This window comes from Arachis stenosperma, chromosome 2 (genome assembly GCF_014773155.1).
Source record: "Arachis stenosperma cultivar V10309 chromosome 2, arast.V10309.gnm1.PFL2, whole genome shotgun sequence".
In the NCBI taxonomy this organism is placed as follows: domain Eukaryota; kingdom Viridiplantae; phylum Streptophyta; class Magnoliopsida; order Fabales; family Fabaceae; genus Arachis; species Arachis stenosperma.
In genome coordinates this window covers 101,515,749-101,534,407 of record NC_080378.1, presented here as the reverse complement: position 1 = coordinate 101,534,407, position 18,659 = coordinate 101,515,749, and the positions used below count along the sequence as shown (strand labels likewise).

Genomic DNA, 18,659 nt, shown 5'->3' with positions numbered 1-18,659 from the left:
ATTTTATCGAATTTTTAATTAAATATTTATATATATATATATTTTAATTTGATCTTTATATTATATCAGATTTTGTAACAAAATCTCTATTATATCATAATACAAATATTATAATCAACGAAATATTATGTTAATAAAATAGAATATTTTGTCAAATTTATTTTGTTTAATAAAATATTCTATTAATTCTAACATTTTTAACTTAATTATAAAATATGATATAATATAAAGATTTAATTGAAAAAAATATAAAAATTTAATTAAAAATTTAATAAAATTATAAAGATTGATAAAATAATTAAATTTATTTATTATAATTATGCTATATATACACAAAATTAATTATAAAATTAACCATTTTTATAAAATATATATTAAAATATAAAATATATATTAAAAATAAATTAAATAATATATATTTATATACAGATATATAATAACTAATTTAATAAGTAAATTTTTGGGTTATATAACTTTTTTGTATTTATTAATTATACTTAAAGATAAATGAATGGCCAAATAATGTTTTTAATGGCCAAAATGAGAATCTGTGTTGATAAACTGATGAGTCCAAATTTTAAAGGAAAAAAGGTGTGAAATTAAAATCTTACGGTGAAGCAAATTAATCCCAGAACTTTTATTATTGGTTTTTGAGAGAAGAAGAACAGGCAAAAGGCAAGAAATAGATGCAACAAACTTTCCCTACCGGTTTCCGTTGTTCCCATCACCCTCCGTCGGTTTCGACTCTGTAATCTTATTAGCCGACAAAACTCTCTTCAACAACATTTTTGAAAGACATTACCCCTAGGCATTTCAAAGTTATAAAATGTGATAGCCTCACCATAGGATGAGTAATACGATGGAAATGCAGGAAGGTGGCTAAACTTTTAAGAATGAGTAAAATATGAGAGCTGCTACAATAAAATCTAATTAAGTTAGTTTAAATTTAATAAAAATTAATTTTATTAATAGAGTATGAATACACGCTTTAATTAGTAAATATTTTTGTATTTTTCTCTTTTTTTATTTTATTTTTTTTGTATTTTTTTCTTTTCTTTTATATTTTTTCTCTTATTTTATTCGTGTTCCTTTTTTTGTTTTATTTCTCTTAAAAGAGTAAACTATAAAAAATTTTGAAAAAATAAAATAAAAATAAATAAATAAAAAAGATGAAACGGAAGACGAGAAAGAAAAATTCAAATGAAATGAAATCAAATGAACCTAAATTAAATAAAAAAATGAATCGAAATTTTTTAAGGAATAAAAAAATTGGTAAATATTTAGCAGCAGCATCAAGTGAATCTCGATTAATTTACAAATGAATCGAAATTAGTTCAGATTTGAATCAAAACTAACTAAACAATTACATCTAAATAAGTTCAGCAAATTCAAGCAACGAAACTAAATGAACCTAAATTAAACTAAGAAATGAACCGAAATTTCTTAAGGAATAAAAAAATTTGGTCAAGACCTTAACAATAACATCAAGTGAACCTTAATTAATTCACAAATAAACCGAAATTAATTCAAATTTAAACAAAAACTAATTAAACAACCACACATGAACAAGTTCAGCAAATTCAAGCGAGATGAAACCAAATGAACTTAAATTAAATTAAGAAATAAATCGAAATTACTTAAGCAATAAAAAATTTGATTAATACTTAACAGCAGCATCAAGTGAATCTCAGTTAATTCACAAATTAACTGAAATTAGTTCTTATTTGAACAAAAACTAACTAAATAACCACACATGAACAAGTTCAGCAAATTCAAGTGAGACGAAACCAAATGAACCTAAATTAAACTAAGAAACTGTTACGTGGGTAACCTGAGATTGATGGATTGGGTTTGAAAGTGTGGCCCAAGTGTCAAGAGGAGGTGGTGTCCGACTTGTTTTGTACCTGGGAGCCGCTGTCCGACTTGTGTGTGTGAAAGAATAGAGGGTGGTACTTGCAAAGACACTCCGATGCCTAAGTCAGCAAAGGGTTTAGCAAGTTTAGAGAGTATTAGAACTTAGAGATACTTGATGGGTGTCAGTATATTTATAGTGGTAATCTAATAACCACCGTTGGAGTAGTTCCACATTTTAAGGTGGAGAAATATCCCTTTATCTTAGGATAGTTGAGATATGGCCCCTGGAAGTGTGTTGAGAGATTTTAGGCTGCGTTTGTTTCTAAGAACAGGATAGGACAAGACATTGAGAACAGGACAGGACAAGACACTGATGGACAGAGACACAAAATTTTGTGTTATTGTATTCTGTTTGGTGATAAACTAGAACAAATTATGAAAATTCAATTTATTTTCATTTTTTTCATTCAAAAAATTTGAGATGACAAATATAACAATAAAAAATATAATTATAAAAAATTAACAAGAATAATGAAAGAAAAAATAAAAAATAAGTTGTGTCCTTTGTTAGTGTCAACGTGTCCTTCCTGTCAGGATGGACACAAAATACACTAATTCAGTGTCTCTGGACACATTGTCTCTGTATGTCTCCTCTGCCAAATACGATTTTGTGTCTCAGTATCCTGTCTCTGCAAACAAATGTAGCACAGTTACTTATTTGCATAAGTGTTATCTGCCAGCTATCCTTCGAACCCGACTTTTTTGAGGTAGAGTCTGTGTTGAATCCGACCTTCTCTGAGGAGGTCAGTCGGTGGGCGGCGAAGGCCAATCTTTGGATTGGGCCTTTTAATGTGTTTGGACCTGAGTCATAGTGTTGGGTCAGGATATGAACAGAAACGAACAAAATTTTTTAAGGAATGAAAATTTTGGTCAATACTTAACAGTAGCATCAATTGAACCTCAATTAATTTACAAATGAACCGAAATTAGTTCAGATTTGAACAAATAGTAAGAAAACTCAATCATTAACAAAAATACATCGAATTCATTTCTGGATTCAAATGAACTTCAAATAAACTAAGAAATAAACCGAAATTATTTAGTAATGGCACCAGAGAAAATCAGAACCAATAAAGATGTTAGCAAAATGTTGGTGTTGTTGGTGATAACGAAAACGAAAGAGAAAGATAATGAAAAAAGAAAAGAAGAAGAAGAACGTGGGTGTGTGAATTTAAAATACTTGGTTGAACTTGGTTAAGATTAAGGTAAAGTATTAAATTGGTCTTTTACGTTTGGACGTAATCCAGTTTTATTCCTTAAGGTTTAAAGTGTCTTATTTGAATACAAAAATTTTTTTATTTAGTTTCAATGTAGTCCCACCGTGAGATCCTAATTAAATAATTAATGAAATGTCATAGATGAGAGTAATATAAGAACAAGGACGATAATCTAGAGAATAAGTACAAACTCCAAAGGCACAAAATCAACTGTGGATACATCAATATATTTATTTATCATTCTTCTTAGTTTTATGAAAAATATTTAATTTAAATTGTAAAAAAATGATAAATAAATGTATTAATACATGCACGATTGATTTTGTGTCTCTAGAACTTGTACTTGTTCTCCAAATTATCGATCTTGTTCTTGTACTAATGTCATATACGACATTCCATTAATTATTTATCTTTGATTTTATAATGGAACTACATCAAAACTAAATGAAATATTTTTAAATTTAAATAGGACACTTTAAATTTTAGGAACTAAAATATGATTATGCCCCTAAAGAACTAATTTAGTATTTTACCCTTAAAATTATACGTAGAGATTTATTCGTAAAATATATAATGGTTATTTTTGGAAGTGACCTTAGCAAGTGGAATATTTAACCACTCTAAATTACATGTTAACCCTTAATAAGTTATTGAATCAATAATCATTAAATATAGGAGTCAGAATTAGAAATAAAATTTGTCCAAGAATATATATATTTTTTAATAATATATAGATGTATAGATATGATAGTATTTGTTCGTACAATATATATACATATACATTGCAATTAAAAATTTTCATCTTCTAAACATTTCTTACTAAAAACAAACTCCTACAATTATATGCATAACCTTTATGGTGGTTACTGGTTACAGTTATAAATAACACCTCTAACTACTTAACCAGTAACCTTACATGTAATAATAATAATAAAAAAAAACATGCAACGTGAATATCTAAAGCTTGAAATTGTCATTTCACCCTTCAAAATAAAATATATGATTTTGATTAAAAAGAAAAAATACACAACACCTAAAACGAGTGGCTCATTAATTAGAATATGGAAAAAAGTTTGGTGTATTATGAGAAAATGGAGTTATAGTGTGTATTACAAATATGTGGACGTGTCAGATGAAGGGGTAACACGCAGGGGGCGTGGTGCCTTCAACACGCAGGGGGCGTGGAGGCTACGTGGCACGCTCTGATTGAGCCACGTAAGCAGCACGCAGGGGGCGTGCTGACGTGGCGGAAGCTGGTTGGCCCGTTTGCTGCACCACGTGGGGGGCGTGCTGCGTCAGCACGTGGGGGGCGTGCTGACGTGGCGGAAGCTGATTGGTCCAAGTGTGAACCACGTGGGGGGCGTGGTAAGTTCACCGCTCTATATAAGGTAGAGCTCGAGAGTGTTTTCCATACTGAGTGAGTGAGAGTTGAGTGTGTTGTGAGGATTCTTTGATGCTGTAGTTGGTGTAATGGAGGACACCGCAAATTTGGTGGTGTATCGTAATGGTGAGATAATACGTAATACTCATGAGGGAGTGAGGTTTGTGTCACAAAATTCGTTTTCGTTTGTGGTTCCATGCACGATGACGTTAATGGAGCTGCAGAACGGCCTATGTCAAAGCATGGAGAATGGTACGTTAATGAGAGTGAGCAGAATTCTGTACCGAAATCCGGTGGTGATTTTTGGTGGCCTAATACAGTTTGATACCATTCCGATCACGGATGAAGCGAGTATGCAGAATATGTTTCAAATTCACCGGCAGACTTATATGAGACACCCACAGATTGAGTTGTATGTTGAGTTTGAAGCTGAGGAGCTAGAAGCGGTCCAAAATGATATAGATGTAAATGATGATATAGCTGCAGTGTACGAAGGTATGAATAGTGACAGCGAAGAGGACTTCGAAGCCACTTATGAAGCCGGCGATGAAGATGAGGATGGTGATGTGGGAGTTGAGGCAGCAGTGGAGAATGTAGTGGTTCGTCCCTCGAGCAGTCAACCGATGGGCGTTCCACCTTTTATGTGTGAGTTGGATCTCGACGCCATGCATGCCCCCGAGTTTCCGGAATATGCAAACAGAGGTACGTGTTGACTAAATACGAAGTTTTTGTTACTTTATACCTTGGAGTGTGCAATAAACGATGATTTCGGCTTTCTGTAGGTATTGCTGATCCTGAGGACGGAGAGTTCCGAATTGGAATGGAATACAGTTCTAGAAAGTCGGTCGTTGCAGCAATTAGAAGTTTCACTATATCTAGAGGAGTTGACTATGATGTGTTTGAGTCTGAGCCACAGACGTTCTATGCAAAATGCAAGATGTACGGGCGTGGATGTGACTGGCTTATCCGAGCCAGCTTGATACGGAAAAAAGGTTGTTGGGAGATACGCAGATACAACGGTAGGCACACGTGCACCATCGGCTCGATTTCACAAGATCATTCCAAGTTGGACTCAGATACAGTTGCTGAGGCTATAAGGCCCTTGGTCGAGTCGGACCCGTCCATCAAGGTGAAATCTATAATTGCAGAAGTCCAGTCAAGGTTCAACTATACCATCAGTTATCGAAAGGCTTGGTTGGCAAAGCAGAAGTCAGTTGCGCTCGTTTTCGGTGATTGGGAGGAATCCTACCAAGCATTGCCGTGGTGGCTCTCGGTCATGGTGCAGAAGATTCCTGGTTCAGTTGTCCAAATAGAAACACGACCACTCTACAACGGGAACGAGGAGGCACAAGGTGTAAAAATACTTCATCGTGTATTTTGGAGTTTCAATCCATGCATTAGGGCATTCAGGCATTGCAAGCCCCTGGTTCAGGTTGACGGCACACACCTATACGGAAAATACAAAGGTACACTTCTAGTCGCTGTTGCACAAGATGGGAACCAGAACATTGTGCCTATCGCCTTTGCCTTGGTGGAAGGTGAGACAGCTGATGCGTGGCACTTCTTCCTCAGGAATCTGCGAACGTATGTTGTTAGAAAAGACGGTGTGGGTATGATCTCAGACCGGCATGAGTCAATACGGGCAGCAGTTAATCGTTCCGGTGGTGACTGGCAACCTCCAAGAGCATGGTGGATGTTTTGTATAAGACACATCGGCAGTAACTTCTTAAGGGCATTCAAAGTCCCTCACTTGCAGAAGCTTGTTGTCAATATAGGGTATTCAAGAACGGTGGAGGAGTACAATACCAACTATAAGAGGTTGGAAGAGCGAGGCGAGGCATATGCCAGGTGGTGCGATGCCATCGGACTCAGACATTGGGTATTGGCATTCGACGAGGGACATCGATGGGGCCATATGACAACAAACCTTGTGGAGTGTATTAACTCAGTGTTGAAGGGTGCCCGTAATCTACCTGTGTTGGCGCTGGTACGAGCAACATATTATAGGTTAAATGAACTCTTTACGCGGAAGAGTGCGGAGTCTCACGAACGCAAGCGTGCCGGATTTACGTACTCCGCATTTGCGCAACAGCGGATAGAAGCAAGTATGCAACAGGCTGGGAACATAGTTGTGCACCGCTTTGATAGAAGAAATGAGGTGTTTGAGGTGCGCGAAATGACTACTGGAAAGGTGTTAGTTGTTGATCTAGCGCGACGGACGTGTGACTGTGGGCACTTTCAGGTTGAACGAATACCATGTCGCCATGTTATTGCTTGCTGTGCTAACCAGCGTCTTGATTGGCAGTTGTATGTGCATGATGTGTACAAGATGACGGAAGTTCGTAAGGTTTATAGGTTTGAGTTCGCACCCTTAGGAGATCCTGAGACATGGCCTGCTTATGAGGGACCCACATTGGTCGCTAATCCCGCACAGAGGCGGACGTCTAAAGGCAGGCCCAAACTGACCCGATACCTGAATGAAATGGACTCACGTGACATGCGTGGTCCTCGGATATGCCGTCTCTGTGGGGCTCAGGGTCATAGTCGGAGTAGGTGTCCGCAGCGTGCTGGACCGAGTGGTGCTGGTTCGTAGTTTAGTTTACTCATGTTTGTACTTTACAGTTGCATTTCGTCAGTTAGTGCTTGTATTATCATTCGTGTTTGTACTTTGTTATTTGTATTTTTTCAGATGAAGTCTATCCATTGATATCTAACTGTCTGCTTAATATTGTCATTAACTGATTTTATTAAGTTAATATACAAAAAATGGAATTACAGGTTACATAAGTTACCAAATCAAACATTAAACACGAATTACATTATACATTAAACACGAATTACATTATACAAAAAAAGGAACTACAGGTTACATAAGTTACCAAAGCAAACATTAAACACGAATTACATTATACAAAAAAAGGAACTACAGGTTACATAAGTTACCAAAGCAAACATTAAACACGAATTACATTATACAAAAAAAGGAACTACAGGTTACATAAGTTACCAAAGCAAACATTAAACTCGAATTACATTAAATTAACTCTGAAAATGAAATCTAGATAACCTAAACCGAAGCTCACTTCTTTCCACCAAAGTACCTCAGTCCCTTACCCATAATGCCCAGACTGAACCGCGATGGAGTATACCTATCAGGTGGATTTCGCTCCGTCCGTAGGTCATATGGGTGACCTCGGACTGAGTCATCCACCCCCGGAGCTCCCGAACCACCTGCGTCTGTCGGAGCGGCCGAACCACCTGCATCTGTCGGAGCGGCCGAACCACCTGCATCTGTCGGAGCGGATGATCCAGGGTTGAACGTGTCAACAACTGTGTATGCCCGCTGACGATGCATAAAACCACTATCACATGATGCACTCGCTGACGTGCGGTCGGATGTACGACCCTGCACACCATGAGCCGTATCTACCGATGCCCTACGTTGATCAGCTGACGCCGACAGTGAAGGGATACCACTGAAATCTGACCAGCCACCCAAACCAGCCTCTCCGCCACTGGAGAAGTCAAACCAATCTGTACCGGAAGGAATGGTAAGTACGGGATCATCATGATGGCCGGACGGACCGTGGTCACTGTGCTGAGAATGGTGGCTGCTCTGAGCGTGGGGGGTGTGCTCAGAGTGGTGATACTGGTGACTGGCTTGAGAGTGATGGCTACCATGACTGTAGGCCGGTGGCTGTGGTATATAATAAGGAATCGGCTCAAACACTGCATGCTGTGGGGCAGGTGGCTGTGGTATATAATAAGGAATCGGCTCAAACACTGCATGCTGTGGGGGAGGTGACTGTGGGGCAGGTGGCTGTGGGGCAGGTGGATGTGGATGATGAGGAACGTAGGCTGTCAATCTCAACAGATGTCCATAGGAGCGTACGTACCAATCCCGATACTCTACCGTCGGGAAAAAATCCCAGGTCGGATGGGGGTGCCGATCCCGCAGTCGACTGTGTCGCCTGTTGGCCCACTCCTCTATCCATCCCCCATGCAAAACTGTCCAGTCATGTAGCTGCACTCCACGTAGAACGATGCAATGCTGATCAACTGGAATATCTCTAACTGCCCCCGGGGGAGGTTGTGCATATCCATACTGACGCATCACTCTGTCCGCAGGGTGCCACTCGACACACTCGAATGACAACAACGGAGCAACGATGTCACACACCTCAAGATGGGGATATAACTCGTCCGGAACGATCAATCCGTGATACGGCCGCCACTCAAACTGCCATAGTATTATTGGCATATTAGAACCCTAACAATAATGGATTGAAAAACGGAACAGCTAAAATATAACTAATTACCTCTTGCATGTAGTCTATGTCATGCCTGAATGTCTCTACGGTCTTCGATAACCACGCTGTAGTCCGTTCCGAATGACTCCACCTGACACATTATTAATCGAAAAAATTTAAATAAAACAGCATATGTCAAACATGCATCATGAATATAACACAAGACTAAAATAAGACTTATTACCTCATGGCAACTGGTATCTGGGCGGGTGGAAGGGTTTGTCTCGGTACGGGAGCAAGAAACGGCATTCGCTCCCATGCCCAAACAAACAATAGATTCAGAGGGCCATCCATCTCCTTAGTATCATATCGTGATGCACGGCATAGTGCTCTGTAAAGATGAGCGAGACAAGCTGACCCCCAACTGTAAGTATGGATCTGCTCGAAATCGCGAAGCAATGGTAAATACTTGGCATGTGCATATGCGGTCGACTTGTCCGTGAATAGGGTCGACCCTAACAAACAGAATATATGACATCTGACGTATCTCCTCATGGACTCCTCAGTATTCAACGGCTCTGCATCTCTAATACGTCGAACCCAAGCCAACTTTATATAGGACTTCGCATTACTACTGACTGATGGCTCACGACCGAATATTGATATGCCCTGATTTTGAACAAACTCGCTGCTACTATCTGTCCATCCACTGACTGGCTCTCCATCAATGGGTAGCCCGAATATATGAGCAACGTCCTCTAATGTCACTGTTACCTCACCGATTGGCAATACAAAGCTATGGGTTTCAGGCCTCCACCTTTCAACCAGAGCAGCTAACATGGGGTGAAATCCTCTTATGACTCCAATTCTGGAGACGTGGTAGAATCCCGTGGCGCGCAAGTGGTTCTCCACAATCGGATTCCACGTCTGTGGTGGATCCAGTTTACGCACCAACAAATTCCTGTTAGGCTGCATTAACAAAATTACATGTTACATTAATTAAATAATAATGCTTATAATATTATAATAATATATATTATACGGTAACAATAATATAATAATATATATATGTATTCTACATAATATAATAAATAATATATATCATAAAAAAATAATAATATTATAAATAACATAATAATATTATAAATAATATAATAATATAACGATATTATAAATAATATTCTAATCATATAATAATATTATAAACAATATAATAATAAATATATATTATACTTTACGATAATAATTCATACTGTTATAATATATTATTATTTTTTATACATTTTACATATTTAATTTATTATAATATTTACTTACTAAATTCTTTAATAACAATACAGTATAATATAATTTAGTTACTAAATATATTATTATTATTATTATTATTATTATTATTATTTCATAAAAAAAATTATTATATTCTTAAAATATTCAAAAATATACAGAATAATATTTTTAGCACCAAAATATTTATGTATCATAAAAAAATACATAAAAAATAAAATAATTTAAATACATCAAAAAAAAATTTATTTACTTACATAAACGGGATGATCGAGATAGTTGATAATATATTCTTCAGGGGCTAGATAATTACGTACCATTTTTTTTCTAATCCTCTAAATTAATACTCTTATTATTTCCACACATAAACTTAACTCACTACTACTTACTATACCCTCCTTACTAATACAACTAAACTCACTTCTTTCTCTCCTTCTCCCGTGTAACACTTCCCCTCTCTCACTTTCAGGTTTGATTTCCCCCCCCCCCCCCCCCCCCCCCCTCTTTCACTTTAAGCTTTGATATTATGAATGAAGAGAAGCCCCTCCTGCATGCATATATATACATACATGGACTGCTACCGCTGCTTCCCGGGGTGGGGGGCTGTCTCCTGCATGCAGACAGGACGCAACACGCCCCCCGCGTGGTTGCCTTGGGACTCCGCGCATCTGACTTCCCTGACGTACCACGCCCCCGGCGTGATGAGTCACCACGCCCCTGGCGTGCTGCCACCTCAGCCACCACGCCCCCCGCGTGCTGCCACATGGCCTATCCACCTCAGCCACCACGCTCCTGGCGTGCTGCCAGCTGCAACTCCTGCTGCGCCACCACGCCCCCGGCGTGTTGTAGGTGAGCTCCACCCTCCGGTAATTTTCCTCCTAGGCCAATATTCTGCCAATTCACCATCTCTTCTTCCATACAAAAAATAATTTCCGAAAACGAGTTGAGGTTTTTGATCTTCAACTTACTTTCCAGAAAAAAATCCAGCAAAATAAAAATGATATGATTTTGGAATATATCATTTGTTTTTACGGCAACTCTGTTTCTTTATTTTCACTCTCAATCTTCACTGTTACTACAAAAAGCATCCCAAAGAAGCCGTTAACGGTTCTCAGTTTCACACTCAAACTTTCTCTCTCCTCTCTGAAACACAAAACACACACACACATACTCTCTCTCTCTAGTCTCTACAAACTCAACTGTTTCTGAAATTGGAAACCCAAAACCCCTCTCTTGTTCTAATCTTAGGGTTAGGGTTTCCCTCTCTCCATTCTCATGTAAAACCCTAACTCCATCACCACCACCAGAACCGCAACCACCACCTCGCCGACGCCGGAAGTTTAAAAATGGGCAACTGCTGCCGATCTCCAGCTGCCGTTGCTCGCGAGGACGTGAAATCATCATTCTCCGACCACACCAAAGGAAAACACACCTCCGCAGCCAGCGCCGCCGGAAAACAGAAAAATGCTCCGATCACGGTCCTCGCCGGCGTTCCCAAGGAGAACATTGAGGATAAGTACCTGGTGGACCGTGAGCTCGGGCGTGGGGAGTTCGGCGTGACGTACCTCTGTATCGACCGGGGATCAAGAGAGCTGCTTGCTTGCAAGAGCATCTCGAAGCGGAAGTTGCGGACGGCGGTGGACGTTGAGGACGTGCGCCGTGAGGTGGCGATCATGCGCCACCTGCCTCGGAGCTCCAGCATCGTGTCGCTTCGTGAGGCTTGCGAGGATGACAACGCCGTGCACCTTGTAATGGAGCTCTGCGAGGGTGGGGAGCTCTTCGACAGAATCGTGGCCAGGGGGCGTTACACGGAGCGCGCTGCCGCCGCAGTTGCAAGGACCGTCGTGGAGGTTGTGCAGCTGTGCCATAGGCATGGTGTGATTCACAGAGACCTGAAGCCGGAGAATTTCCTGTTTGCTAATAAGAAGGAGAATTCGCCGCTCAAGGCTATTGATTTCGGGCTTTCCATATTCTTCAAGCCAGGTATGAATCAGGTTGGAAATGTGAGTTTGGTATGATTTTTTAATTAATTAGATATGTTGAATTTTCGTGATACATTCAATGTTGGAAAGGCTTAGTCGTTGTTCGAAACTTTACATGCAATGTTGAACTGAAGGGGGTAGTTAGGTGGATGATCTCTTGTTGGAGTTGAATGTGGACGTTTCTATATTGTTTGCGTGAGTCACAGACTCGGATTTCACTTCCACTGGAGTGCTAGTTTCATTGAATCTCAGTGTGGATTGTAGGGACTAGGGAGTGTACCTTTGGTGTTAGGGAAGGTGAAAAACGTGAACGATGAGAGATTGGAAATCTATAAGTTATAGAAAGCTCTACCTTTGTTTTTTTGAAGGATGCTGGATGTACTTAATTTGATAACCCCAAATAAGAAATTCTCAATGTTGCCAAAAAGGTTCCTGATTTATGTGTAGGCCAATTGTTAATGAATGATTATTGATTGAAATGTTAGAGTACGTTGAATATATTGAATTTGAAGAAAGGTAACTAATAACTGCTTAATTTTCTGGAAAGGGATGATCTTGATTACTTGTAGGTGTATTTATAGCTAGATTTATTTTTTGTTCCTTAGTTAATGGGCTGCAATAATTTTGCACTTGTTTTCTTTCTCCACGACATTTTAAGGCAAAGGGGGTCAGTCTTCTTCTAAAGTGGAAATATTGAAACAAAATAGACTACTTTATAATGAGCTTCCGTACTTAACTTTTTCAATGAGCTGGTGAACTCGTCAATTGAATCAGGGTATTTTATACGCAGTTCACTGTTCAAAACTTTGAATTGTTAGTGCTACCTACTGGGTGGTTTTACTAGGACTTAAAAATCAAATGAGATCCAACTTCTTATGTTAAATCATCAGAACATTGTTGTGTTTTCTCTTTTATTCAGTACTTATGCTTCTATTGGGACATTATACATATAGAGTATATTATTGTTGAATGATATGGAATTTAGCAGATGTACTGTGACAGAAATTTTGTCATATATATATTGAGGCCATATACAATTTAAAATGGAAGGGGAAACCTTCAAATGGTTTATTGGATAAAAAGAATCTTGCATGGTATATATTCAAAGGAAAACTCTACACAAAGTATCCTTCATTAATGAAAGGTTGGCATAATTTATGATGTTTATTTAATGTAGAAGGGATGTTAGAGAAGGAAAGATGTGATGTGTAAGCTGATCTAAGGATAATCTGCTGTGTAATGGTGTGCAGGACTTGTTTGTTAAATTACACCAAACTTTCACTGATTCTTTTGTACAAAGATATTCACTACTGATATAACTGGTCTGGTATGTACCCTGTGCAGGCATCCAGTACATATTCCTAGTGATCTGAATGGCATAAAATCTCCTCTGTATCTTTAACTCCCAACTTCTAAGCATCATTGTGTTAATGGAATCCTTACTTTTTTCGTACACTGTAAAATTAAATTTGTGGAGTCCATCTTAGGTCCTGGTCTGAGCCCATAATGAAAATAAAGCTTTGCAGTCACGGTATTACTGTGTTAGGTTATGTTTCTTTTGAAAGATTTTGAGAAGGAAAAAAAGAAAAATGAAAAAGAAAAAGAAAAGAAACAAAAGATGGAGATGGAGATAATATGTGGATATGTTCATAGGATTTAGTCCAAATGCATCGATCCTTGGCAAGTATAATTTAGATTAGTGTGGTCTATCAGCAGGTTGTTTTAGATGTCTATGATAGCATTAAAAGTAGTTTGATTTCTTCTAACTTTCCCATGGCATTGAGCAAATCAACAAACAAAAGACCCATTCTATTTTGTTTTCTGTTAAAAAGCCTTAGCATGAAGAATCTGATATCTAGTAGCAATTTTGTTTTGCAGTTCCATAGTACTGTTTGTTGATGTTATTACCATAATTTGAAAGAAAAGCACTGGCTCATGCCAGGTGCATTGTTTTGCATTACCTTTTTGTGTTTCAACATATGTTTCAGTTTTCTGTCATTGCTTATGATGTCTGGCACAATATTTACATAGCCTTTTGGGTAAATCTGTGAATTTCCAGGTGAGAAATTCTCAGAAATTGTTGGAAGTCCATATTATATGGCTCCAGAGGTGCTCAAGCGGAACTATGGGCCAGAAATAGATATATGGAGTGCAGGAGTGATACTCTACATCTTACTATGTGGCGTTCCCCCATTTTGGGCTGGTACTAAGTCCTAAGCCTCTCTTATGGCATTCTTTCTGCTTGCCCTTCTATGTGGTGAATGAATATGTATGGCATTCATTCTTACCATGTGTTTTCTAATCCGTATCAGTGCTTGGACATGCTCATATTCCTTTGAACATGGGTTCATTTTCTCATTAACTCGCATTTAAACTTTATTCCTAACTTGGAGGTTGATTTTAATGCAGAATCTGAACAAGGGGTTGCACAGGCTATTCTCAGAGGGCTTATAGATTTCAAACGAGAACCTTGGCCGAGTATTTCAGAAAGTGCTAAAAGTCTTGTTAAGCAAATGTTAGAACCAGACCCTAAACTTCGACTAACTGCCAAACAGGTGCTTGGTATGTTTTATCTTTTGTACCATTTGCCTTTTGCCCTTTTGTGTTATTTTCAATATAGATGTAAAGTTATTCATCAACTGTTCATGTTGACATGTAGTTATTTATCAATGATTTGTATTAAATATATCTGGGGTGTTTTTCTTAATGTATGTTTAAGGTTTCATTATGTTTTTCTTTTCTTGTCTTTCAGAGCATCCTTGGATCCAAAATGCTAAGAAGGCTCCAAATATTCCTCTTGGGGATGCTGTAAAATCAAGACTTAAGCAGTTTTCTATGATGAATAGATTCAAAAGAAAAGCCCTTAGGGTTGGTTCACCTCATATGCTGATATCATTAGCTTGTGGTTTTATTGTGCACTAGTTCTAAGATTTTACATTTGGAAATAGGTCATTGCTGATTTCTTGTCCAATGAAGAAGTTGAAGACATCAAAGATATCTTCAAAAAGATGGATACTGATAACGATGGTATTGTTTCCATTGAAGAACTAAAAGCTGGATTTCAAAATTTCGGATCTCAACTTGCCGAGTCCGAAATTCAGATGCTTCTTGAAGCTGTAAGTGTAGTCAACTTCCAAGTTTTGTATAATCTCCATGGTGTTGACTGTTGACTATGATAAAATTGCCACATGCAACATCACAGAGTGTATGATAAGATATTAACTAAGAAAAAAAAATAATTACTGTAACCCCCCACCCCAACACCCAAGAAGAAAAAGGAAAGGAAAGTCATTCCTGTAACCCAGAAATAAAAACAAAAATTTATTGCTGTTTAGCATGCCCTCACAGTATAAGGGCATGGGACATTGCTACGGACCAGTTAGATTGAGTATGTGATATTTAGTTTTTATATCATAAACAAGTGCTTTTGTTTGAGTGTGATCAACACCTTACTATTACACTTTTACTTATTTATTTATTTTTATTATTATTATTATTATTATTATTATTATTATTATTATTATTTAACCTTGTTGAGATTTGTAGATCTTTTGTGCACAAAATATAATCATTTTTGAGAGAATTTTAGGAAATTTTTTGGACAGAGTATGGCAACTTGTTAATGAGCTAGATATTGTTTGTACATCAAATGCATGTACAACTGATTTCCATATAATGCCATAATGGTTCATCTTTTCTTGACATTTCACATTATTTTCAACAGGTAAATACTAATGGGAAGGGAACCCTTGACTATGGAGAATTTGTTGCAGTTTCCCTCCATCTAAAAAGGATGGCTAATGATGAGCATCTTCGCAAGGCCTTCTCTTACTTTGACAAGGATGGGAATGGTTATATTGAACCAGACGAGTTACGGAATGCTTTGATGGAAGACGGGACAGATGATTGTGCAGACGTAGCAAATGATATTTTGCAGGAAGTGGACACAGACAAGGTGAATATTCAATCACGTTCTTTTTATACAGACTTGGTTGCGCAACAAAAAAGCCTCAAATTATTGAATTATTACAGGATGGACGCATCAGCTATGAAGAATTTGTGGCTATGATGAAAACCGGAACAGATTGGAGAAAAGCATCTAGGCATTACTCACGCGGGAGATTCAACAGCTTGAGCTTAAAGTTGATGAAGGACGGTTCTGTAAATTTAGGAACTGAGCAGTTACTTGTTTGAGTGTTGGCCTTTCTCTTTCTAAATAGTGTAATATTCCTTCTATATTCTAAACATGGCTTCCCTGTGATGATTTTTTGGTTCCTTGTTATATTGGGTCTTTCTTTTCTGCTGCCATGTGAATCACAAAGTAATGTGCATTGTGCATAGCCAGTTATACATGCACTTTGCTACTACGGTAAAACCATGGTACCTTGGAGCCAAATGATGTGACGTATGCTTCTCCTCTCTTTAACCACACCCATCTTGTTTAACAATGGTATCTCAATTGTTCAATGTGGCCAACGTATGCTTGTCAACATGCTAATTTCATGTACCTTTTATTGAACTATGATTTGGTCATTGTATCCTAGAAAAATAGCTGTTTACTAAATTTTGAATGTCTTGATGAACGACCTAGCGAGATATACCAATTCTGTGTCTGCTTCATAAACCTGGAATCAATATTGGTGTATTCATCAAAGGAATAGGCATGTCCGTGTCATTGTTCAATCAGAAAGGAAGAGCTTTGAGAGGTGTTACTTGACTTGTGCAAGATTGATTTTGATAGAAAAATACTTCTAATTTAAACAATAAGTTTTAATTTTACAATTATGTATAATTGCATAACATGTTTAGAAATGCAGCACAAACCAGTGTGTTATCAGATCATGACTGTGTGTAGTAGGCCTTAATTACGAGCCATCAAAGCTCTTTGTTTCCCTATTGGTTTGATTGCTTGAGCCATCAAAGCTCTTGATTCATTGACTTGGTTACTGAGCCAATGTCAACCCAAAATATGTTCACTGTTTTTGGGGACAGACCACTATTATTTATTTCACAGTATGGCTCTTATTAAGTTATTTTTTGTACTTGCTTTTATAGTATGACTTTCTTGCCCTCAAAAACCGTTATGCTTTCCTGGAGCCATCATGATTGTACAGTTTAGAGACTTGCTAATCTGGGCCTTTGGCCCTTCTATCACCGAGTAGCCCATGGCAGAAGAGATTGTGATGCATGCCCAAGGCAAGAAGAGGCCATCCTCCATGTGCTAAGAGACTGTCAAGTGGATGGATATCTATTTTGTGGTGTGCTGGTGGGTTTGGAAATGGAGGAACCAAGAATTTTCTCACCACCATTTATCAGACCTCTGAAAGCTACTGTTGTTATTAAGAATGCGCTGGACAGAATAAAGGAAGCTTGGACGAGACAGGAAGAGAAGAAAGGTAATAGAGAAGGGTTGAAGGTAGGAAATATTTGGGGGCCCCCTAAGCAGGGGTAGATTCTATAGTCCTATATAGTGAGTATATTTTAAGGATTAGTTTGGATTTTATCATAAGATATAAATCCAGAGATACAGGTACAGAAAAAATTGAAAATGTCGTTTGTATCTACTTTTTTTTTTTTTTTTTACATTGAATAACTCTCAACCTTCTTTATCACTATTCCTCATCAGAGATCGTTAACTCAAACTAAGTTACAAATTTAAGAATATAACACATCTAAATTATCAACTTAACTAATAAATCAGATTTTTTTTTCTTAAAAAAAATATAGGAAAATGAGAGAGAGAGAGAGAGAGAGGAGGGGTTAAAACTTGAAATTTTGACATTTTTATGAGAATAAAATGGAAAAAAAGGTTATAAAAAAATTGTTTATTATGACGAAGTTTTGTCTCTCAACTTTTGGAATGAACAAATTTAATAGTGGTACATAATAGGATAATTATTTATTCTCGTTATGTTATTAAATTTGATTGTTATTATATAATTATAAAAATTATTGTTATGTAATAATATATACTTTGTCCCTGTCAAAATGTTCTAAATCTTTTTTTTTTTTCTATATTTGTCTTCATATTTGTGTCGCCTAAGAGTATATGAGTATTTTTCCATATAATGCCATGTGCTAGGATATAAACAAAGTAGTTCCAACTTTTGTGATATAAACACAATATCTACTTCCACACCAGTCCACAAATCATGATTGATGTTGATCATATAAATGTGGAAGCCACCAAAATATCACCACAACACACAATTATGTGGCTTGAAGCAAATTTTACTATTAAAGTATATGTACATGTACTAATAAAAAAAAGAAGAGTATCCCTGTTATGATGAGTTATGAGTTGGCCATTCCATGAACACAACATATTTCTGCAGGTGATAAACAAGAAAAAAACTATTCTTTTTTCATACCCCACGCACTCACACACAACCCAACATACCCCAAGATCCTCAATTGCAATGTCGGTAGCAATTTATTGGTGGTCCAAACACTGAAAAGGAAAAGTAGTAGCTTAGTTTCTAAAGTGTGATTGGATAGATCAAAGGAATCTACGTTACATGCCTCATGAATCTGAGACAAACACGTATGTCACTACGTAATCTTGGCCTCTTGGGTGAGTTTTAGCATGAGGCTCTCTTAAAACGGATCTCTATGATCCTTGTACTTTTTG

The 18,659-nt window shown here is 37.4% G+C and overlaps 2 protein-coding genes across 2 annotated transcripts; both read left to right on the top strand.

The window, feature by feature from the left end:
- The first annotated feature begins 4,601 nt into the window (after positions 1-4,601).
- Positions 4,602-7,254, top strand: LOC130963309 (uncharacterized). Its single transcript, XM_057889439.1, has 3 exons — positions 4,602-5,214; positions 5,295-7,097; positions 7,202-7,254. The coding sequence occupies exons 1-3, from the start codon at positions 4,602-4,604 to the stop codon at positions 7,252-7,254; spliced, it is 2,469 nt and encodes an 822-aa protein (XP_057745422.1).
- Positions 7,255-11,166: 3,912 nt separating this feature from the next.
- On the top strand, positions 11,167-16,611 carry LOC130961339 (calcium-dependent protein kinase 13-like). Its single transcript, XM_057887171.1, has 7 exons — positions 11,167-12,029; positions 14,088-14,231; positions 14,438-14,590; positions 14,781-14,896; positions 14,977-15,144; positions 15,753-15,983; positions 16,061-16,611. The coding sequence occupies exons 1-7, from the start codon at positions 11,393-11,395 to the stop codon at positions 16,220-16,222; spliced, it is 1,611 nt and encodes a 536-aa protein (XP_057743154.1). The 5' UTR covers positions 11,167-11,392; the 3' UTR covers positions 16,223-16,611.
- Positions 16,612-18,659: the final 2,048 nt, after the last annotated feature.